A 25,000-nucleotide genomic window follows, 5' to 3' on the forward strand; every position below is an offset into this window, starting at 1 on the left:
TCCTAACATAGCATTTTATATAGTCCTAACATAGCATTTTCATAGTCCTGACATAGCATTTTATATAGTCCTAACATAGCATATTCATAGTCCTGACATAGCATTTTATATAGTCCTAACATAGCATTTTATACAGTCCTAACATAGCATTTTATATAGTCCTAATATAGCATTTTATATAGACCTAACATAGCATGTTATTTAGTCCGAACAGAACACTACCACTAAACAGAACACTAATGCTAAACATAACACTACCACTAAAGATAACACTACCACTAAACAGAAGACTACCACTAAACAGAACACTACCACTAAACAGAACACTAATGCTAAACAGAACACTACCACTAAACAGAACACTACCACTAAACAGAACACTAATGCTAAACAGAACACTACCACTAAAGATAACACTACCACTAAACAGAACACTACCACTAAACAGAACACTACCACTAAACAGAACACTACCACTAAACAGAACACTACCACTAAACAGAACACTACCACTAAACAGAACACTACCACTAAACATAACACTACCACTAAACAGAACACTACCACTAAACAGAACACTACCACTAAACAGAACACTACCACTAAACAGAACACTACCACTAAACAGAACACTACCACTAAACAGAACACTACCACTAAACAGAACACTACCACTAAACAGAACACTACCACTAAACAGAACACTACCACTAAACAGAACACTACCACTAAACAGAACACTACCACTAAACAGAACACTACCACTAAACAGAACACTACCACTAAACAGAACACTACCACTAAACACTACCACTAAACAGAACACTACCACTAAACAGAACACTACCACTAAACAGAACACTACCACTAAACAGAACACTACCACTAAACAGAACACTACCACTAAACAGAACACTACCACTAAACAGAACACTACCACTAAACAGAACATTACCACTAAACAGGACACTACCACTAAACAGAACACTACCACTAAACAGAACACTACCACTAAACAGAACACTACCACTAAACAGAACACTACCACTAAACAGGACACTACCACTAAACAGGACACTACCACTAAACAGAACACTACCACTAAACAGAACACTACCACTAAACAGGACACTACCACTAAACAGAACACTACCACTAAACAGAACACTACCACTAAACAGAACATTACCACTAAACAGAACATTACCACGAAACAGAACATTATTGCTAAACTTAATACTATTGCTAAACAGAACACTTTTACTATTATAATATAATGTATATAATATGTCTTTGTTAGCATTGTAAAATGCTGTGACTTTCCCAGAATAAACAGTTTGGAAAAATTTGTGCATATATTATGACAACATTTTAGATTATTTCTGACTATTTTGAGGTAGTGTATACTGGAGCCGGCGTATCAAAATGGACAAATGTTACTATTGTAGCTGTTTTCTAGTTTGTCAAGCAAATGTCTTCAAAGGGAGTATAGGAGAACACTCATTCAGTCCGCCAGCAGAACTGAAGGATTCTGAGGCCTCCAACTCATTCTCACTTAGAGGAAATTGAGAAACAAAAAGCTCTACTTTACATTTTCCACTAACATCATCTTCTTGTCATCAAGTTGTAACTTCTTGACTTTTGATTTTGTATTTGTTCTCCTTTTCTCTGTTTATGGTGCACTCATACTATATACACTCTCTGCGAACAACTCCATTTCCCATCATGCTTTGTCAAAAGATGGTATTCACCCCTTCAAAGGCCTTAAGCCTGCGGCCCGTCAGGCGAACAGCCCGAGAACAGAGCCCAGCCAAACCTGCAGCTGGCTGCCCCCCCCTCAGACAACCAACACCACTGTGTTGCATAAAGGAAAGAAACACTGGTTTACATGACCTGTATTTACACATTTTATCCTTAAGATTGAATAAAGCTTCATTAAAGCTGGATATTTTTCATAATAGTTTGTAGTCATTATAATAGGTACAGTAGTATTGATAGGCTATGTTACTTATTGAAGTTGTTCAATAAGTTGTACTTTTACCTATATACAAGTGCAATGAAACTACCATTATTTGCTTGCACAAAATGACTCTACGCAATTAGCCTTTTTGTATGAAGTGCAATGTCAATAACGAGCATCACATATCCACATTTAAGTGTTGAAGAGGTAGATATTCCTTATGCGTTTTATCTAAACTCATATGATACATAATTTCATAGAAACAACATATATTTCTACAGTCTCTATCCTGTGCTGTTAGATACAAGGGTCTTATGCCTCTGCATGGTTCTGGTGCTGATTGGATCGCGGCTGTTCGCTCCCACTTTTCTGTTGCGGTTGACGACACATGAAACCCACCAGCCACATGGTGACACACCCAGAAGGTCCATCGTAGGATCCCAAAGGCCACCTCAAAATGGCAGCCCTATAAACCTGTACAACTTCACTTTTGTCAGTGAAGGAGTCAATTGTCTTTCACTAATCAATTCACCTTTTCATATTGATATTCACTATCTCAAATTGCAAATATGATTTTTGTTTGCTATGTACTTCCAGTGTCAATTCTAACAGCATTTCACTGGGTTTCAAAGATCCGTGGCTCCATAATGAAAATCTAACACCACTTTTTGCTAATATCAGACATATGATTTTAATAGTCTGTTTAGTCAACAGGTTGGTGTGAAGGCTTTGGAGTTGTAGACTTTGAGCTTAAAAATAAAGGAAACTCCTCCAAAATGAAAGTCTGTGCTGGGATGAAGAATCTATGTGGTTGGTCAAATAAAAGCGGCCATTTTCAAAATGTTGACAGCCAGTGTCCTTGTTATGCGTCTTTAAATAAATGACATGTGTATAATCTAAGTGTTATAGTAGTGGTGACAGAACTCAGTTAATTTCATGACTGTAACAAGTGCTGCAAAAGTGCTATGTACATTTTACCACACAACACTCAACTAATGACCATATAAATCCATAACTATTTTTGTATATGGACCAAGAATTTGACATTTGTGAACATATTAAATCTACCTAGTACATGACTAGTTTTACAATCATATTGCAACTGGAGTCAAACTTGTACAATTCAAGCCAGCAATGTGTAATGTAAGCTAACAGTCTAACACCTAAGAATGTATAGAGACCCCTCCCCTTTTACAAAATGGCCGCCTCTCTGCATGTGGACGTCCCCGGAAGGGTGGAATTCTTGTTGTTGGATGTCTGCAGCTATAACCTTGAAGGATGCAATTTCATCTGTCATTTATTCTTCCCCATCTAGACTGTGTCAGGATAAACTGTACTTCCAGTAAGTTAACACTCAAGTTTCATTTTGCTCTTGTATTATGATACTCTGCTATTTAAAGGAAAGTGTTATTTGAAGTTTGTCTTCTTTATAGTGTTGGTTGGAGAATGGCTAATGGGTGTGTCTGTCTGTTCAACTGGTCAGACCATCAGTAGACTATTGACAACACAAACATCCAAACTAGAAAACAGACAAGGTGGTGATTTGTTCATCTCTTTAGGTTTTGGGGTTTTATTTAAGGCGATATTTTCTTAAATAAAACATTTCATGTTATAGGGTCCTGTGACAGATTGCTTTGTATCAATGTATTTTAGTCATAAGTAGTTTCACTGTAATAAAAGTTTGGTTTAAAAAAATGTTTAAACAATATGCTTTCCCTGTTTAGAGACTTATAATTATATAACCCTTTTTATAATCTCTATATGTTTTCTTTTAAATGGCAGATAGGTTATTTAGCATTTTGTTTTTTTTGTCGCAAAGTTGAGATGAAGAAATCACCACCTATTACTTAACTAAATGTAAAAAAAAATGGTTACATGCAAACAAAGCTTCATCATAGGTGAACAATGGAGAACACCTGTTTAGTAGAAGTAACCCCATTATACAACATGATAACGAGATACAGTCAATAGAGACGTTATTCATACAGTGTAGGTCCTATCCATGTGAAATGCCACAATTCAAGAGTCCATGGTTACTGTAGGATTTGTGTTAGATTGTAAATTTGGTGAGATTTGTTTGCATCTAAATGTTTTAGCCTCTAAGTATGAGCTTCGATTTGACATTAGAATAGGGATTTTGGGTCGTAGTACAGTCAACAATAACTGCTTTTACTCGTGATTAGGGCTCGGAAACCTTCAGTGTACAGGATGTGTGTGTGTGTGTGCATGTGTGAGTGACAGATATGATTAATATTATTCTATTGGCCATTAATGTCGGACGATATTGGCCTCTGACCAATGTATTTGTATCACTGTTTAATCCATTGAAAATAATAAATATAAGATGAAGAAAAAATGATTGGAAAATAAATAAGTTCTTCACTGTCGCGCTCACTATCCTCAAACTCCCTGTCATAAATCAACCAAGGCGCAGCGTGCTTGTAGTTCCACATCTTTTAATGAATAAAGTGAAATAACCAAAAAACAAACAGGTAAACAGCAAAGACCGTGACGCAACCGAGGTGCACACACACACACACACACACACACACACACACACACACACACACACACACACACACACACACACACACACACACACACACACACACACACACACACACACACACACACACACACACACACACACACACACACACGTACGTACACACACACACACACACAAACAAACACACGTGGAAAAATAATTACCCACAAAACACAGGTGGGGAAAAGGGTACCTACGTATGGTTCTCAATCAGCGACAACGATTGACAGCTGCCTCTGATTGGGAACCATACCAGGCCAAACACATAGAAATAGAAAACATAGAAAAAACACATAGAATGCCCACCCCAACTCGCCCTGACCAAACCAAAATAGAGACATGAAAAAGGAACTAAGGTCAGGACGTGACATTCACAGGATTTGATTTTACGCATATTATTCATTCGTAGCTCTTTACTGGGCTATAGACCCATCTTTCCTTCACGCGTTACACCAAGTAAACCTATACTGTTAGGTTGAAGTGTCATGGTAGGGAGTTGGGTGTCGTGACAAACAATGGATGTTATGCCCAAATGCGGTGCTAAGAGTGTCCAACTCTATGGTAATGTTAACTTTACAGCCTTTTAGTGAAGCCAGCAACATCTGGCGTGTTATATTTAGTCTTTGTGAAGGATGTTCCTCTATGTCATTCAAATGTTTTTTGAGGAGACGCTAAAAAAACTTTGCCGGTTACAAAGCTACGTTCTGATGTATTGGTTCATTGTCACTTCATAGGGACTGGTCCAAATTCACGTTTCGGCCGATGACCACCCACATTTCCATGATGAGTGCTGGCCGAGAATTATGGATATACTGACAAGATTCATGTCTCTCTGCCCTGACAATTGGTGTCATTGTCCACATAGCACCACAGCGGGCTGCCTAGCTCCCGCCTATCCTTTCTTTGGATTGGTGGATGCATCTCATTATTGTAATATTTAAAAAAAAAAGTAATTGATGAGGGTGGGTGACTTCAATCGCCTGTATTCAATGGAAAGAAATGCTATACTACTAGCCTCATTCCATGAATATGCATAGCCATCTCGAGACAACTCCGATATAAAGTATATTGGTACACTCCTGACAACCTATGCATTATGATACTTATATTTGATCAAATAAACCTCATGTAGCAAATTAGGCACCCATTTTTTGGTCGACCAAATTTGACACTCTCTCATTGACTTCCATATAAACTCATTGCTTGGTGGGCAAAACAATGAAAAAATGCCAACTGCTGGAGGGAGATAGATTTTCTGGAAATGTAGGCCTCTCTCTTCCTCTCTAGCTAGCCAGCTAACTAGCTGTGTGAGAGTACTTGATGCCGTTCACTGAGAAATAGTGCTATCAGGGATCCTTGGGACGTTCCTATGCTAACCTGAACCTAACCCGAAACTATCCCGAACCTAACCGTAACCTAACCGTAACCTAACCCGAACCTAACCGTAACCTAACCGTAACCTAACCGTAACCTAACCCGAACCTAACCCAAACCTAACCGTAACCTAACCCGAACCTAACCGTAACCTAACCGTAACCTAACCGTAACCTAACCCGAACCTAACCCAAACCTAACCGTAACCTAACCCGAACCTAACCGTAACCTAACCGTAACCTAACCGTAACCTAACCCGAACCATTTGTACGGACGTCCTAACTATCCTACTATATCTCTCCTTTCAAGTGACAGAATTCAGTGGCTACAGCCCTACAATCGATGAAAACACAGCTAAATACCTTGAACATGTGTCCCATGTAGTTTATTTCCACCTGGTTAGCATGAGGCAGCTGATTCTTCAGAGCCTAGGCCCCAACAAATTGCTGGAATCATTGCAGTTTACCATCCCTCTTACTAGACAGTTTTTTTTCTAAAAATATATAGTCTTTCTGGTGTTCCTAAATTCTTGAATTAATGTTCTTTCCTCAAGTGTAAGAAATCAGCTTTCTTAGAATCTTTGTGGGGCTGTTTTAAAGCACAATACATTCAGAAAATGAATACATATATTTTTTCCTTACAGCTACAATTATACAAATATTGGCAGATATATCGGTTAACAGTGAATATTTTTTACTCTAATATCGGAATCGGATCCCAAAATCCCATATCGGTCAGGCTCTACCTATAATGTCTGGAGCTAATTAATCAAGGAAATAGCTATGGCATTTCAGGACAAACAATAGATAACATCAGGCTGGTCTCAAATAGCCTTTGTTATTAAAGAGCCATACAGTAAAGTATGTCTTAGTTATGAGGAATATTACGTGCTTTAGTGAAAATAATGTGAAGACTAAAATAGACTAAAATAATGACCATACCCCACCAATACTGGACCCAATATCTGCAGCTTGCAAAACAAAAAAAAGCAAGGTTTTAACACTGCCAACTGACAGCAGAAGGAAACAAGAAACTGTCCAAATCAATACAGCATCCCTCCAGGGGCTCTGTGCTCGTCTGCTTCTATCTGGCATACTCTGTTTGTGCTGACTTCAAATGAACAGCACACACACCCATGACAGGGTGAGAACACACACACACACACACACACACACACACACACACACACACACACACACACACACACACACACACACACACACACACACACACACACACTGATTTGGAATAATGGAAGGGATTTCGAGTCGCTATGATGAGTAAAAGCTGAGTAATTGTTGCATTGACTGCAGTGTTTTTCTGCTCAATACATATTTAAAATCGTACATTTTCGCAATCAAGGTGCTAGTCCAGTGTGCAGTCATGATTGAAGAAATATTGTTTTCGAAGAAAAGTATTCGTTATTACTTTTTAAAACAGTAACTGAATTATGTATTTCCTAAATATAACCAAACCTTTGCTTTCCACAGTATGCAATTTTAAAAGTGACGAAAAATAAGATGCTCAAATGATCCCAAATGTAAATGAATCAGAAGACAAGTCAGTTTGACATGTCAAGCTGCTCTGCTATCATCATCTGCAGTATACGCCTCCAATTACCCTGCTTCTTTGTGTGGTTATAAATAAGCTCATTATATCGCCTCCTCTATTGAAAAAGGCCCGATGTAACAGCCCCTTATGGGAAAGTGGAAAGCAAAGGCTTGGTTGGTGATGCAGGATGACTTTAACTTTGTGACCAACCATCGTTCTCAGGCAAGGGACCCGAGACCCTGTATGCTGGGCAAAAACTCAATGATAATGAGTGGCATACGGTGCGCGTGGTCCGCCGGGGAAAAACCTACACGCTCATGGTGGATGATGACATAGCAGAAGGTATTATATCATCTACAGTCTGAGAGAAATAAGGGGTCCACTTCATTTCAACTCCAGTCGATTCAGAAAGTTAAGCAGATTCCAATTCAAAATTCACCTAATTGAAAAGCATGGAAGAGAATTGGAAGTTCAATCTACTTCCTTAATTGAAATGGAAGTGACCCCAAACCTGGAGAAAAAGTCCCTCATCTGCCACTGATTGTATTGGTGACATGTAAAGGTGTTCTGGCACAGTTTAAGGATGACATGAATTACAACATTTGCTAATTAAGATGAACTATCCTTTCAGTGTTTTCTTATGCTATTTTTAATAATTATTTGAGAATGGTGACTATAAACTGTTGACATCAATTAATAGGCCAGAATTGTTCTTGCTGAAGTTAATTAATTTGTAGTATTATGTTGTATTGAACCATATTGTACTGTCCAATATTCACCACCTATTTAAATTCAGCCCTTTGTGTTTTAGTATCAGACAGTGTTTCTTTTTCTTTTCTATCTTGTTTTCTTTCATTCCACTCCATCCTCTACTCCAGGCCAGATGGCGGGCGACCACACCCGTTTGGAGTTCCACAACATCGAGACGGGCATCATGACGGAGAGGCGCTTCGTCTCGACCATCCCCTCTAGCTTCATTGGACACCTACAGAGTCTCAGGTTCCTCTTTGCCCATATTCTTTGTTATATACTTTGTTACATACTTTGTTATATACTTTGTTATATACTTTATCACATACTCTGTTATATACTTTGTTTTATACTTTGTCATATACTTTGTCATATAATTTGTTTTAAATACTTATTTTCCACCATAATTTGCAAATAAATTCATAAAAAATCCTACAATGTGATTTTCTGGATTTTTTTTCTCATTTTGTCTGTCATAGTTGAAGTGTACCTATGATGAAAATTGACAGGCCTCTCTCATCTTTTTAAGTGGGAGAACTTGGACAATTGGTGGCTGACTAAATACTATTTTTGCCCCACTGTACGTTGTTATATACTTTGTCATATTCTTTGTTATATTCTTTGTTATATTCTTTGTTATATACTTTGTCATATTCTTTGTTATATTCTTTGTTATATTCTTTGTTATATTCTTTGTTATATTCTTTGTTATATTCTTTGTTATATTCTTTGTTATATTCTTTGTTATATACTTTGTCATATTCTTTGTTATATTCTTTGTTATATACTTTGTTATATTATTTCTGCTAAATAATGTTAGAATCTTTATTTCACCCAGAAAGACACAACAGTTTACAGACGCTTTACAGGAAATGCAAGAAGATTTGAATGTGACAACTATGCCATCCGATGGAATATGTTGATGTTGTTGAAATGATATCTGTTCTGGAGAAAGCCTATCTAAATCATGTCTCATGGCTGTTATGTTTGGCTTTACTTCAGCAGGTGTTGTTGATGACTTTGTCTCTAGCGAACGACAGGTCCCTTCCTGTGAACAAGATAGGGGTTTCTCTGTTTACATGCATCAGATAATATATTTATTCCCCACTCTACTTACTCCAGGTTCAACGGTATGCTGTATATAGATCTCTGTAAGAACGGAGACATCGACTTCTGTGAGCTCAACGCCCGCTTTGGCATGCGCTCCATCATCGCTGACCCCGTGACCTTCAAGTCTAAGAGCAGCTACCTGAGCCTGGCCACCCTGCAGGCCTACACCACCATGCACCTCTTCTTTCAGTTCAAAACCACCTCGCCCGACGGATTCATACTGTTCAACAGTGGAGACGGCAACGACTTCATCGCTGTGGAGCTGGTTAAAGGGTGAGTGGGATCCCGCCTGGTGTTAGACTTTCCTTGTTGACTTTCCTTTTGTTCTGGCACCACTATGAAAGACAATAGGTACACAGGGATGGTATCACAGAAGCATATTGTCACCACAGTAAGTGACTTTAACGAATACAGAAGTCGGATCTTAATTTGACCCATTTTGCTGCAGGAGGAAAATAATCCGCCAGCAGGAGAATTTGAATGCCTGAAGAGATATGTAGAATCACCATGAGTGTCAACTGGAAGAGGTGTTTGAATTTAATGCAGTACCATACCTACATTGTACCTTAGACTGCAGGGCCACTGGGCGCCAGTTCAAGTAGCTTATGTAGGATATGTGCAGGCTAAGTGCAGGCCACAGTGTCTTGTGTAAATGCATATGTGGACTTTAATAAATTGACATTTAGGGGTTAGATGTGTTTCTCGTTAGGGATTTTTTTTATTTATTTTTATCAGTTGTTTTATTTCATATGCAAATTAAATCTAATTTTATTTGTTGCATGCACCAAATACAGTTCAAGAAATAGAGTTATGAAAATATTGACTAAATAAACTAAAGTAAAAAATGAAATAAAAAGTAACACAATAAAATTAAATAACAATAATAAGGCTAGATAAAGGGGATACCGATACCGGGTCAATGTTTTATTTATTTATTTATTTTATTTAACCTTTATTTAACCAGGTAGGCAAGTTGAGAACAAGTTCTCATTTACAATTGCGACCCGGCCAAGATAAAGCAAAGCAGTTCGACACATACAACGACACAGAGTTACACATGGAGGAAAACAAACATACAGTCAATAATACAGTATAAACAAGTCTATATATGAGGTGAGCAAATGAGGTGAGATAAGGGAGGTAAAGGCAAAAAAAAGACCATGGTGGCAAAGTAAATACAATATAGCAAGTAAAACACTGGAATGGTAGGTTTGCAGTGGAAGAAAGTGCAAATGTGAGGAGGTACACGTTAGTCGAGGAAGTGTAAAAACAAGAGGGTTCTTGACAGTCTTGACTTGGGTGACTAAAGTCTTTGACAATTTGTTGTGCCTTCCAATAGGCAGTATAAATGGAAAGATGGGCCTCAGGGCCTGTATTGGTCCAGTGGCTGACCCCGGCACATATATGAGCAGGAGTCAACCCCACTGCCCTTTGACCCCTACCTGCCACTATCTCCCCACACCTACGCACTACCTCCCCTATATTCCCTACCTCCCCCTATCTTACCCTACATCCACTATCTTTCCCTAACTCCCCAATCTTACCCTACATCCACTATCTTTCCCTAACTCCCCTATCTTTCCATACATCCACTATCTTTCCCTAACTCCCCAATCTTACCCTACATCCACTATCTTTCCCTACATCCCCTATCTTTCCCTAACTCCCCTATCTTACCCTACATCCACTATCTTTCCCTAACTCCCCAATCTTACCCTACATCCACTATCTTTCCCTACATCCCCTATCTTTCCCTACCTCCCCTATCTTTCCCTTCCTCCCCCTATCTTTCCCTACCTCCCCCTATCTTACCCTACATCCACTATCTTTCCCTAACTCCCCAATCTTACCCTACATCCCCTATCTTTCCCTACCTCCCCTATCTTACCCTACATCCACTATCTTTCCCTAACTCCCCAATCTTACCCTACATCCACAATCCTTCCCTAACTCCCCTATCTTTCCCTACATCCACTATCTTTCCCTAACTCCCCAATCTTACCCTACATCCACTATCTTTCCCTACATCCCCTATCTTTCCCTAACTCCCCTATCTTACCCTACATCCACTATCTTTCCCTAACTCCCCAATCTTACCCTACATCCACTATCTTTCCCTACATCCCCTATCTTTCCCTACCTCCCCTATCTTTCCTTAACTCCCCCTATTTTTCCTTAACTCCCCCTATTTTTCCCTACCTCCCCTTTCTTTCCCTACCTCACCCTAACTTTCCTTATATTTCCCTCCCTCTCACTAACTTTCCCTATCTCTCCCTACCTTCCCCTTTCTCTCCTACCTCCCCTATCTTTCCCTACCTCCCCTATCTTTCCCTACCTCCACTATCTTCCCCTACCTCCCCCTATCTTTCCCTACCTCTCCTATCTTTCCATACCTCCCCTATCTATCCCTTCCTCACCTATCTTTCCCTTCCTTTCCCTACCTCCCTATCATTCCCTTCCTCCCCTTCCCTTCCTCCCCTACCTCCCCTATCTTTCACTACCCCCCCCTATCTTTCCGTTTATTTGCCTACCTCCCCTACGTTTCCCTACCTCCCCATCTGTCCCTACCTCATCCTATCTTTCCTTCCTCCCCTTATCTTTCCCTACCTCCCCGATCTTTCCCTTCATCCTCCTATCTTTCCTTATCTTTACCTACCTCCCCCTACCTTTCCCTACCTCCCCTACCTTTCTACCTCCCCTAACCCCTCCCCCTACCTCCCCCTATCTTTCCCTTATCTTTCCCTACCTCCCCCTCCCCCTACCTCCTTCCTATTCCCTACCTCCCCTAACTTTCCCTACCTCCCCCCTACCTTTCCCTCCCCTACCTTTCCCTACCTCCTACCTCCCTCCCTACCTCCCCTACCTTTCCCTCCCTCCTTTCTATCTTTCCCTACCTCCCTATCTTCCCCTACCTCCCTACTTTCCTTAACCCTACCTTCCCTACTACTTTCTCCCCTACCTCCTATCTACCTTTTCCCTACCTCCCCTATCTTTCCTCCCCCTACCTCCCTTCCCCTACTATCTCCCTACTTCCCTTCTCCCTACCTCCCCTTTCCCCTACCTCCCTCTTTCCCTACATCCACTATCTTTCCCTACATCCCCTATCTTTCCCTACCTCCCCTATCTTTCCTTACCTCCCCCTCTTTCCTTACCCCCTATCTTTCCCTACCCCCCTACTTTCCCTACCTCCCCTATCTTTCCTTATCCCCTACCTCCCCTATCTTTCCCTACCTTCCCTACCTCCCCCTAACTTTCCCTACCTCCCTATCTTTCCTACCTCCACTATCCCCCTACCTCCCCCCCTATCTTTCCCTTCCCCTACCTCCCCTACCTCCCCTTTCCCTACCTCCCCCTACCTTTCCCTACCTCCCCTCCCCTATCTTTCCTACCTCCCCCTACTCCCCCCTACTTTCCCTACCTCCCCTACCTTTCCTACCCCCCTACCTTTCCCTACCTCCCCTATCTTTCTTTCCCTACCTCCCTACCTTTCCCTACCAATTTACCCTACCTTACCTTTCCCTACTTCCCCTACCTTTCCCTACCTCCCCCTACCTTTCCCTACCTCCCCCTACCTTTCCCTACCTCCCCTTACCTTTCCCTACCTCCCCTACCTTTCCCTACCTCCCCCTACCTTTCCCTACCTCCCCCTACCTTTCCCTACCTCCCCCCCTACCTTTCCCTACCTCCCCCTACCTTTCCCCCTACCTCCCCTACCTTTCCCTACCTCCCCTACCTTTCCCTACCTCCCCCTACCTTTCCCTACCTCCCCTACCTTTCCCTCCCTCCCCTACCTTTCCCTACCTCCCCTACCTTTCCCTACCTCCCCTACCTTTCCCTACCTCCCCCTACCTTTCCCTACCTCCCCCTACCTTTCCCTACCTCCCCTACCTTTCCCTACCTCCCCTACCTTTCCCTACCTCCCCTACCCCTTCCCTACCTCCCCTACCTCCCCCTTCCCTTTCCCTACCTCCCCTACCCCCTACCTTTCCCTACCTCCCTACCTTTCCCTACCTCCCTACCTTTCCCTACCTCCCCTACCTTTCCCCTACCTCCCCTACTTTCCCTACCTCCCTATCTTTCCCTACATCCACCTACCTTTCCCCTACCTCCCCTACCTTTCCCTACCTTACCTTCCTCCCTAACCCCATCTTACCCTACCCTTTCCCTACTCCCTAACTTTCCCTATCTTTCCTACCTCTTTTTTCCTACCTCCTTATCTTTTTCCTACCTCCTCCTTATCTTTTCCTACCTCCCGCTATTTTTCCTTTTAATTCCCTACCTCCCGATCTTTCCCTACCTCTCCCTACCTCTCCCTGTCTTTCCCTACCTCCCCGATCTTTCCCTACCTCTCCCTGTCTTTCCCTACCTCTCCCTGTCTTTCCCTACCTCCCCCTATCTTCCTTACCTCCCCGATCTTTCCCTACCTCTCCCTGTCTTTCCCTACCTCCCCGATCTTTCCCTACCTCCCCGATCTTTCCCTACCCTCTCCCTGTCTTTCCCTACCTCCCCCTATCTTTCCCTACCTCCCCGATCTTTCCCTACCTCTCCCTGTCTTTCCCTACCTCCCCGATCTTTCCCTTCCTCCCCTTATATTTCCCTACCTCCCCTATCTTTCCTACCTCCCCTACCTCCCCTATCTTTCCCTTCCTCCCCTACCTCCCCTATCTTTCCCTTCCTCCCCTACCTCCCATATCTTTCCCTTCCTCCCCTTATCTTTCCCTACCTCCCCCTATTTTTCCTCCCCCTATCTTTCCATATCTTTCCCTACCCCCCTAAATTTCCTTTCTCTACCTCCCCCATCCTTCCCTTCCTACCCTACCTCCCATATCTTTCCTCACCGACCCCTATCTTTCCTTTTATTTGCCTACCTCCCCCTATCGTTCCATTCCCATTTTTCAATAATATATAGGCTACTGTTGATCTCTTTTTGGGGTGGTTTTTGGCCTTTAAAATCGGAGTCGTTCTCTTTCATGCGCCATTCTCAATTTCATCTTGTCTTTACATGTGATATTATAGGCCTGTATATGTGATTAGTTTTGAAAGGCTCCATTAGACTATAGTTTTAGGTGTCGTCTACTGTAAGGCTGTATTTCGGATACACTTGTATGTTGTAGTGGACACCATCATCTATCGTGTTATTAAAGTTATTATTACTATAAAAACCAACTGCTGTTGATGTTTTCTGGATGTATTTCAGATACATTTGTTTGTACATTTTAATGTTACGGTTAAAATACATATAGGCCTATTGCAGTAGTAAGACAGTTATTCATATTCTGTTTGTGTTTTTAGATTTTCAGCAAGCGAGAGAGGGAGGATGATTTTCATAAGCTGGCAATGTTCCTACCTCCCCTACCCCCCCCCCCCCGACATCTGTATCTGTAGGATCCGACATCTGTATCTCTAGATAAATTACTTTTAACTACAATGGATAAATGTAACCATTTTGACATATTCTAATCATTGACCAACCACTCCACTCATAGAGGCCAAGATGCCTAGAGGTGATCTCCCCTGCTGCACCACCCCCTATCGGTACCACAGTTGTTCTATTCAGTGACCAGGGTAACCTTTCACCTCCCTACCTCAGGTACATCCACTATGTGTTTGATCTTGGCAATGGGCCCAACGTCCCCTTATCAACCTCCTCCTTATCTTTCCTACCTCCCGCTACATTTCCTTTTAATTCAGTGGCACAATGTTCCCTCACCTCTCCAACAGCAACATTTTTCCACTCTGAAGGTTCCCTACCTCTCCCTGTCTTTCCAGTCAGGTCTTCCCTACCTCCCCCTACGGAGCCCTTACCTCCCGAACTTTCCCTACCTCTCCATGTCTTTATATAACAGAGGATCTTTCCCTGACCTGACCGATCTTTCCCTACCTATAAACAGTCTTTCCCTGACCTGACCTATCTTTATAACAGAGGAGTTTCCGAAACAGAGAGGAGTTCACCTCCCCGATCTTTCCCTACCTCTCCCTGTCTTTCCCTACCTCCCCTATCTTTCCCTACCTCCCCGATATTTCCCTAACAGAGGGAGTTCCCTACCTCCCATCTTTCCCTATCCTCCCCTTATAGTTTTCCTGACCTGACAGGTAGACTTTCCCTAACTCCCCTAGTTTTCCTACCTCCCTACCTCCCATCTTTCCTATATCCCAGAGGGAGTTCCCTGACCTCCCCTAGGTTAGTATATAACAGAGGGAGTTTTCCTGACCTGACATCTTTCCTATATAACAGAGGGAGTTCACCTCCCCTGACTTTCCTAGGTAGACCTATATAACAGAGGGAGTTCCCTGACCTGACAGGTTTCCTATATAACAGATCTTTCCTTCCTCCCCTGACCTGACATCTTTTCCCTTCCTATAACAGATCTTTCCCTTCCTTTATCTTTCCTGACAGGTCCCCTATTTAACCTCCCCCTATCTTTCCATATCTTTCCCTACCCCCTAAAGGTAGAGTATATACCTCCCCCATCCTTCCCTTCCTAGTGACCTCCCAGGTATCTTTCCTAACAGAGGTATCTTTCCTTTTATTTGCCTACCTGACATCGTTCCATTCCCATTTTTAATAACATAGGGCTACTGTGATCTCTTTTTGACAGGTGGTTTTTGGCCTTTAAAATCGGAGTCGTTCTCTTTCATGCGCCATTCTCAATTTCATCTTGTCTTTACATGTGATATTATAGGCCTGTATATGTGATTAGTTTTGAAAGGCTCCATTAGACTATAGTTTTATCTATCATCTATCGTGTTATTAAAGTTATTATTACTATAAAAACCAACTGTTGTTGATGTTTTCTGGATGTATTTCAGATACATTTGTTTGTACATTTTAATGTTACGGTTAAAATACATATAGGCCTATTGCAGTAGTAAGACAGTTATTCATATTCTGTTTGTGTTTTTAGATTTTCAGTTTTGAGCGAGAGAGGAGGATGATTTTCATAAGCTGGCAATGTTCCGAATGACCTCCTTACATCTGTATCTGTAGGATCCGACATCTGTTTCTCTAGATAAATTACTTTTAACTACAATGGATAAATGTAACCATTTTGACATATTCTAATCATTGACCAACCACTCCACTCATAGAGGCCAAGATGCCTAGAGGTGATCTCCCCTGCTGCACCACCCCTGTCGGTACCACAGTTGTTCTATTCAGTGACCAGGGTAACCTTTCACCTCCCTCAGGTACATCCACTATGTGTTTGATCTTGGCAATGGGCCCAACGTCATCAAGGGCAACAGCGACCGGGCTCTACATGACAACCAGTGGCACAATGTGGTCATCACTCGTGACAACAGCAACATTCACACTCTGAAGGTGGACGCCAAGGCAACCAGTCAGGTAGTCAACGGAGCCAAGAACCTCGACCTGAAAGGTAGAGTATATAACAGAGGGAGTTTATTGACCTGACAGGTAGAGTATATAACAGAGGGAGTTTATTGACCTGACAGGTAGACTATATAACAGAGGTGGTTCAGTGACCTGACAGGTAGAGGTTGATTGTGATTAACCTTGCCTGAGACCTGAATATCCAGGTCCTAGAGCTACGGCTTTAGTGGACTATTCTGGTTTTGAGTTACACACGTTCACCTTGCTTGGTTATGATGAATTCTTAGAGTATTTTACATGTTATTGTTTTCTATCACATTCATTTACAGATACAGGACTATAAAACATTTATTTGACCACCAGAACAGTCAAATAAAGTACTTAGTGATGAAGCTAGACTGTCAGTACATGTCGGTGTCCGTGTCCTCCTCCCTCCAGGTGACCTGTTTATCGCTGGGCTGGGCCCTGGTATGTACGGTAGCCTGCCCAAGCTGGTGGCATCCAGGGACGGTTTCCAGGGCTGCCTGGCCTCAGTGGACCTCAACGGCCGACTCCCTGACCTCCTCCAGGACGCTCTGTTCCGCAGCGGGCAGATCGAGCGTGGATGCGAAGGTACGCCCTCCCTCAAAACCATGTCCGACTCAGACTTCAGCTCAACCTACAAGGACAGTTCAGGCAGCCCATTCTTTCTCCTTTTCTCCAACAGTACCTTCACCTCCCTCGTTCCTTACCCTCCCCCGTCCATCCTACTAACCCTTCTGGTCATCTCACTCACCATCCTATGGGACTCCCAATCACAGCCGGTTGTGATACAGCCTGGAATCGTACCAGGATCTGTAGTGACACTTCTAGCACTTAGATGCAGTGCCTTAGATAGTATTTATTCATCCTAAATTATAAAGTAAGGAGTTGGGACATCTGATCTATGGTGAGGGACAACTTCAACCTTGAGCTCCAATCCCATGGTTTTGGCTAGACGGAGTACAGCTATGGTCAGAACTGATTTAACGCAGCAGGTTAGGAGAATTAACGCAGCAGGTTAGGAGAATTAACGCAGCAGGTTAGGAGAATTAACGCAGCAGGTTAGGAGAATTGACGCAGCAGGTTAGGAGAATTAACGCAGCAGGTTAGGAGAATTAACGCAGCAGGTTAGGACAATTAACGCAGCAGGTTAGGAGAATTAACGCAGCAGGTTAGGAGAATTAACGCAGCAGGTTAGGAGAATTAACGCAGCAGGTTAGGAGAATTAACGTAGCAGGTTAGGAGAATTAACGCAGCAGGTTAGGATAATTAACGTAGCAGGTTAGGAGAATTAGGTTAAGGTCAGGAAAGGAGTTACGGTTTGGGTTATCTAAAATGCTACAGTTGTCCCCGATGCGACACAAACATGCAGCTTTTGGTCCGTAGCTGTACTCCAACTAGCCGCAACCCAGACCCAGCTCTTATCAGCCACATTGGTCGCACGTTTATGATGTCATTTCAGCACAGCACAAAGCAGCGCTACAGTATCAAAACTATTGGTGTTTTAGGAGCTCATCATTATTCATAATTACAGTCATGTTTCAGAACGACATAACATACATCTTTAAAAGATCTGGGCAGCTGGCACAGGAGTGTTTCTGTAGGTACATCACAGGGAGCTACCAGTATACTAAACATGTTATTGTATGGGCATATACCATAATTGTTATGAGTTTTAATTAGTATTTTGTTCTGTATAATAAGTACTTATCATAAATACAATTAGCTATATGTTGATATAACATAGTATATGCCCCAGATAATAGAAATAGAAATAGAACAATACAACTACATATTTTTTATTTAGCTAGGCAAGACAGTTAAGGACGAATTCTTATTTACAATGACAGCCTACCAGGAGAACAGTGGGTTTGAAATGGCCTTGTTCAGAAAAACAGATTTTTAAAAAACTTTCTCAGCTCGGGGATTCAATCCAGCAACCTTTGCGGTTACTGGCCCAACTCTCTAACCACAGCTACCTGCCGCCCCGACTGTAGAGAATAAGAATTGTAACATCTATATGTGGAGACATATGAAAGCTCCAGTCAGAAACGATACAAGAGCTTGTAGGCGTTGTGTACGCAAAACGAAATGTCCGTAGGTTTCCGTTAGACACTAAACTATCTCAAATATTCTGTGTACATCAGTTAAGTGAGACGACGGCCTGTTGAAATATTTTTACACTATAGCATCAAATATCATTCCAATTAACAATTATTGCTCCAACACTCTTGGCTCTTCACCTTGATCGTTTAAAAAAAAAAAAAATTGTTTGTTAATATAGTTTTTGCTCAGTTTTCATTGATCATGTACATGTTGTTTCTTTGTTCTGCTTTCAATTTTAACATCTCCGTTTGTTTTCTTATTTGGAAATTACCATATCCGAGAGCCACACAATGGTGCAATATAAACCTAATATACCTTGACATTACGACTATTGTGGAGTATATCTATCTATATCTATCTTCCCCCTCATTACAGATTACAGTATAAACACCATGATGTATGTGTGACATGTCAGTTGTACCACATTCATATCATTTCTTATTGTTTGTCATTTTGTTTGTCTGTGAGCGGTTATGAGAATGTATGTTCACATTTATTTTTTTTTGCTCAAATATTTGCCAATGTATGAATTGAACTGTCCAGACTAATGGCTGCCTAGTTCGTTGAGCACACAGTGGGACAACAGACAGAGTAGCGTAATCAAAAATAAATGATTTTATTAACAGTATTGTAGGCCCACAGTGATGACAATATTTACGAATTTACAGTCCAGGTTTCAAGTTGAAAAAAAAAACAGACAGCATTAATGGTCCCGAAGTACTTAGTAGTAGCAACCTAATGGCTACAAGGTCAAAACATCCAAACAGATTCAAACAGCTTAATCTTTGCTGACTGTTGTAATTTAATGTAAAAGTACACTGTTCACGGATTAGTTTGTAACTTTACTACCTTAACTCACCAGTTTGTGGGACTTCATGTTGGTTGTCACTAGTTACCACAACCAGAGTCATATTTATAGTTAAAGATGATTTATATTTCTACAATTTCTCTTCTTTAACAAGTGTAAAAGAAACGACTGAAACTAGATCCCCGTTCAAGCAATTCAGTAAATGTGGAGGAGGAGTTTTGCCTCCTTTCCAAAACCGGAATTTGCTTCACAGGCTCTCATTCCGTTTCCCGGTAGTTTGAGACTCGGCAGAGGCTACCTTAACCACACTGCTAACCTTTTGCCTGAACCTCACCTTAAATGAATACCAAAACGCTAAATCATTTGTTTTCCTGAATTATATAGTCAATTTAGCTTTTTTTTGTGGCTGTGGTAACTAGTCAATAGGGAACAGGTCTACTTGGCATAGATTAGTGTAATCGAGGAAAACCCTCACTAGATGGCGCCGTTGCCTCAGTTCATAGGTGGATGGAAGAGTTGGGGGACTGAACTGCAGGCCCGGGGGAAACACTAGGTCAACTGTCTAATAAAACAATGTTATGTGTTTTCACTGTCTATCCTTGTGTCTGACGTCATCCTTGAATCATCTTGTGTCGTTTGTCCTCATCCCTTCATGATAAAACATATTCATACTAACCTTTGTGTTCTGATCATTCTTGAGCAGCAATTGTCCCATTATGCTTTGGGTAGACTAATACATTTTTAATTAATTTTTAATTAATGTAAATAAATACCTAATTAAGATTGATTGAATACATTCCAATTCATATGCAGATGTCTGTATGTTATTTCTTGTTGAATTTCCGTAAATATGACTGTTTTTAACAAAGTGCTTCTGAATAATGTGTAATGACTGAACAGGTTAACATGTAGCTAAACCGATTGTCCAGAGCCCAGGCTGATACATTTGTTGAAGTAACACATATGCAGTGTGTCTCCATAGGTTCATCATCTCCCATTCATATCCATTTTCAGCGTTTTCGCTCTACTGTCCCCATCTATTTCATCTGTCCCTTATTTTTGGTTGTCATGGTAGCATAGCCCTGACCCCTGACCCCTTCCTTAGAGAAGTTAAGGGGGCATGTCCCTGCTAGTAAAGGGCTGGCTTTATTAACCGGACAATCATTGGCCAACTACTAACTTTGTTTTATCGTTTTTCACTTTCTGTTCTTCTTCTCTAACAAAGTCCGTTTCACCAAAGCTGACCTACAAGGTAGAAGGTTCAAATTCCATTCTGAGCTTGTAATGTTATGTGTCACCACTCACTAGAAGAAAAAAAATACCTTGGCTTAAAGGTACCTTAAGCAAGATGACATCATCGTACAGAGTGGGGTGACTTCCTGCTTACAGAATACAACAACTGAATTTTGCCCTCAAGGTAGGGCACAAACAGAGCAAATTCAATAGAAATCTTGGCTGATTTAAACTCTGATAGTGTTGGCGGTAAATCAGGAAGTCTTCAAGCTATGTTTGATGATGTCACCTTTAAGCACAATAGACAGCAAACATCGCCAGGCATTGAAATATTTTTTTTTTGCAGCTGGCTATGTGCTTGTTATAAAATGGTTCACTTCGGGAGAATGGTAGGTAGGGGCTGCAAGTCCTATGGCGTACCCTGGCTTTGCCTCGCCGGGAGGCCTGCAGGTGGGCAGGTAGGCAGGCAGGCGGGCGGGCGGGCAGAGGCAGGTAGGAGGTAGGGAGGCAGACAGCCGGTCAGAGAGGCAGGCAGGAGACAGGCAGGGAAGAAGACTGGCAGGCGGGCAGGCAGTTGTGCAGGGAAGGAGACAGACTAATGATTGTGATGGAAAGCTTTTGCATGAATAAACATTAGCCACCTGTATGATGACAGAGCATTCAGAAAGTATTCAGAACCCTTGACTTTTCCACATTTTGTTACGTTACAGCCTTATTCTAAAATTGATTAAAAAATATACATGTTCAGCAATCTACGCACAATACCCTATAATGACAAAACGAAACAGGTTTTTAGAAATGTTTGCAAATGTATTAAAAATAAAAAACAGAAATACCTTATTTATATAAGTTTGGAATGAGACTCTAAATTGAGCTCAGGTGTATCCTGTTTCCAGTGATCATCCTTGAAATGTTTCTACAACTTGATTCGAGTCCACCTGTGGTAAATTCAGTTGATTGGACATGATTAGGAAAGGCACACACCTGTCTATATAAGGTCCCACAGTTGATAGTGCATGACAGAGCAAAAACCAAGCCATGAGTTCGAAGGAATTGTCCATAGAGCTCTGAGGCAGGATTGTGCCGAGGCACAGATCTGGGGAATGGTACCAAAACATTTATGTAACATTGAAGGTCCCTAAGAACAAAGTTACTTCCATGATTCGTAAATGAAAGAAGTTTGGAACCACCAAGACTCTTCCTAGTGTTTGCAGCCCAGCCAAACTGAGCAATAGAGGGGAGAAGGGCCTTGGTTTCGGAGATGACCAAGAACCCAATGGTCACTCTGACATTGCTCTAGAGTTCCTCTGTGGGGATGGGAGAACCTTACAGAAGGGCAACCATCTCTGTAGTATTCCACCAATCAGGCCTTTATGTTAGAGTGGAGAGATTAAAACCACTCCTCATTAAAAGGCACATGACAGCCCGCTTGGAGTTTGCCAAAAGGCACGCAAAGACTCTCAGACCATGAGAAACAATAATCCTCTGGTCTGATGAAACCAAGATTTAACTCTTTGGCCTGAATGCCAAGCGTCACATCTGGAGGAAACCTGGCATCCCTACGGTGAAGCATGGTGGTGGCAGCATCATGCTGTGGGGATATTTTTCTGCGGCAAGGACTGGGAGAATAGTCATGATTGAGGCAAAGATGAACCGAGCGAAGTACAGAGAGATCCCTGATGAAAACCTGATCCAGAGGGCTCAGGACCTCAGACTGGGGAGAAGGTTCACCTTCCAACAGGATAACGACCTTAAGAACACAGCCAAGACAACGCAGGAGTGGCTTCAGGACAAGTCTCTGAATTTCCTTGAGTGGCCCAGCCAGATCCCGGACTTGAACCTGATCGAACATCTCTGGAGAGACCTGAAAATAGCTGTGCAGCGAATCTCCCCATCCAACCTGACAGAGCTTGAGAGGATCTGCAGAGAAGAATTGGAGAAACTCCCCAAATACAGGTGTGCCAAGCTTGTGGCGTAGCTTGTAGACTCGAGGTTGTAATCACTGCAAAAGGTGCTTCAACAAAGTACTGAGTAAATTGTCTGAAAACGTACTTATTTTATATTTAATACATTTGCAAACATTTCTAAAAAACAGGTTTTGCTTTGTCATTATAGGGTATTGTGTGAGGGGAAAAAACTATTTGATTGATTTTAGAATAAGGCTGTAACGTAACAAAATGTTGAAAAAGTCAAAGGGTCTGAATACTCTCCGAAAACACTCTATGTCTGCAGATCTTGTCTTTCGGTATCGGGCCGTGAATGTCTTGGCAGAGTTGCTGAGGAATCTGCTAAGTCTTGCACATTGGGTCGATTTTTCGTATGCACACACACACACACACACACACACACACACACACACACACACACACACACACACACACACACACACACACACACACACACACACACACACACACATCCTGAAAGGCATACACACACACACACGATCCCCCCTTCAAATGCTTTTAGGCCTGGAGTGTGGAAGCCCCCCTGATAGGCCAGTGTGATTAGTACGCTAATTAAAAGGACGGTCGACCTAAGTTAATTTTGAGATTCCGACAGTTTGACAGACAGTTTCATTAGAATGCGAGAGTAGCCTGCCATCGGTGCAGGAGACTGATGGATGGTGATCTAGAGAAGTCATGGCTCTCATGTCCATATCCAAAGTCCACTCCGAGGGGATTTAAGACTTATTTATTTTAGAAATAAAGATTCCCACCCAGATGAAGAAAGAGATATCTATTGACTTAGCTGAGTGGGAATATGCTCAGGAAGATGAATACAGTAGCACATTCTACAGAGAACACGGACACACACACAGACACGCACACGCACACGCACACACGCGGTAGATGAATGTCAGTCTGGCTATATGAGCACATTCAGCAGAACAAGCACACACAAACACAACACACACACACACACACACACACACACACACACACACACACACACACACACACACACACACACACACACACACAGTAGATGAATGTCAGTCTGGCTAGATGAGCACGTTCAGCAGAGCTCTATCTCTTCCAACTTAATAAAGCATGTCCCATGTCCCACCAGGACAGATGAAAGTGTGTCTTTAGTGTTCAGGAACATTGACCTCTTCTTCACTCTTCTTCGCTTGCAGGCTTGTATTATTGTAATGACATTACGGATGTATTTCAGGTTACTTTGGCACCTGTAGAAGAAGAAACAAACAGGAAGTGAATAATTTTATCTTGCATAAATCTTTCCCCACATGGTTTTACATTTCTGGTGGGAATATTGATATTTTACTAGATTGGGTTTTTGCACTGCTGTACAGTAGACTGCACTTCCTCTTAAAAACGTGGGATGAGTCTGGGTGGTGTTGAGTCTCAAGTCCTCATTTGGTCTACGTTTCCTTCCACACAGATGTAGCCTCCGATATTCCCTCGCTTACTCCCTTTTCACAGAACTGGAAAGGGACTGACACAGTTGTCTCGGTTCTGTGAATGGGGAGTGGACGAGGACAGAGGGGTAAGGGAACATCTTTTCTGGAATGAAACACAGCCCTGGACTGAACTGGACACCACCACGGCCAACATTTATATAGCAAAAGTACATATCCTATGTGCACCACTTTGCTATAAAATGTTTTGTCTCGTGATCCTCTTTCTTTTGCACTGGGTCATCTTCTCCAGTGTCTCTGTATGTAGACTGGTCTAGGACAGAGCAAGGGGTTGGGGGAAGGGAGGATGGGAGAGCTTACACCCGGGTCACACTTCATATTAACTTCTGGTGGCTCTAAAACTGTGTGTTCACATGGGGCTGATATGAACGGGCATAACGGAACTACCATGTGTAGTTACATCCAGTATGTATATATTGGATAAGGTTATGGTTTGACAAACATATTTGTCTGTTGCTAAATAAACTCTCAATAACATCACATAATCTTTACAACCAAAAAAAAGTGTTATAATCATTGTAACTTCTATTGAACAACATGGACCAACACTGTACACTGTGTAGAGTAAGTACTTATCATGTTATTACTGACTTATAACCATGTTTTTACTCAGTTATAACCATGTAAATACAGTTCTAGAGACACTCAATATGACAGTACGTGACCCTAGTCTAGTTAGTTTGTCTGACTCCACCAGTTGTCTCTCATCAACCAGCCATGTTGTAAACACATCCAGCACCCTGTTCAATGTCCGCACACACTAA

The 25,000-nt window shown here is 41.9% G+C and overlaps 1 protein-coding gene across 3 annotated transcripts in view; it reads left to right on the forward strand.

The window, feature by feature from the left end:
* The window catches only part of LOC118368043 (neurexin-3a-like), a 727,496-nt gene that overhangs the window by 282,463 nt on the left and 420,033 nt on the right, over positions 1–25,000 (forward strand). For 2 of the 3 annotated variants that reach the window (XM_052496442.1, XM_052496443.1), the window contains exons 9-14: positions 3,276–3,302; positions 7,656–7,775; positions 8,312–8,432; positions 9,306–9,566; positions 16,482–16,672; positions 17,065–17,238. In XM_052496442.1, the coding sequence (XP_052352402.1) occupies positions 3,276–3,302; positions 7,656–7,775; positions 8,312–8,432; positions 9,306–9,566; positions 16,482–16,672; positions 17,065–17,238 (894 nt within the window). The remainder of the gene's footprint in view (positions 1–3,275; positions 3,303–7,655; positions 7,776–8,311; positions 8,433–9,305; positions 9,567–16,481; positions 16,673–17,064; positions 17,239–25,000) is intronic. The other variant, XM_052496444.1, reaches the window with a different exon arrangement.

Source organism: Oncorhynchus keta, chromosome 35, assembly GCF_023373465.1.
Source record: "Oncorhynchus keta strain PuntledgeMale-10-30-2019 chromosome 35, Oket_V2, whole genome shotgun sequence".
NCBI classification, from domain to species: Eukaryota; Metazoa; Chordata; class Actinopteri; order Salmoniformes; family Salmonidae; genus Oncorhynchus; species Oncorhynchus keta.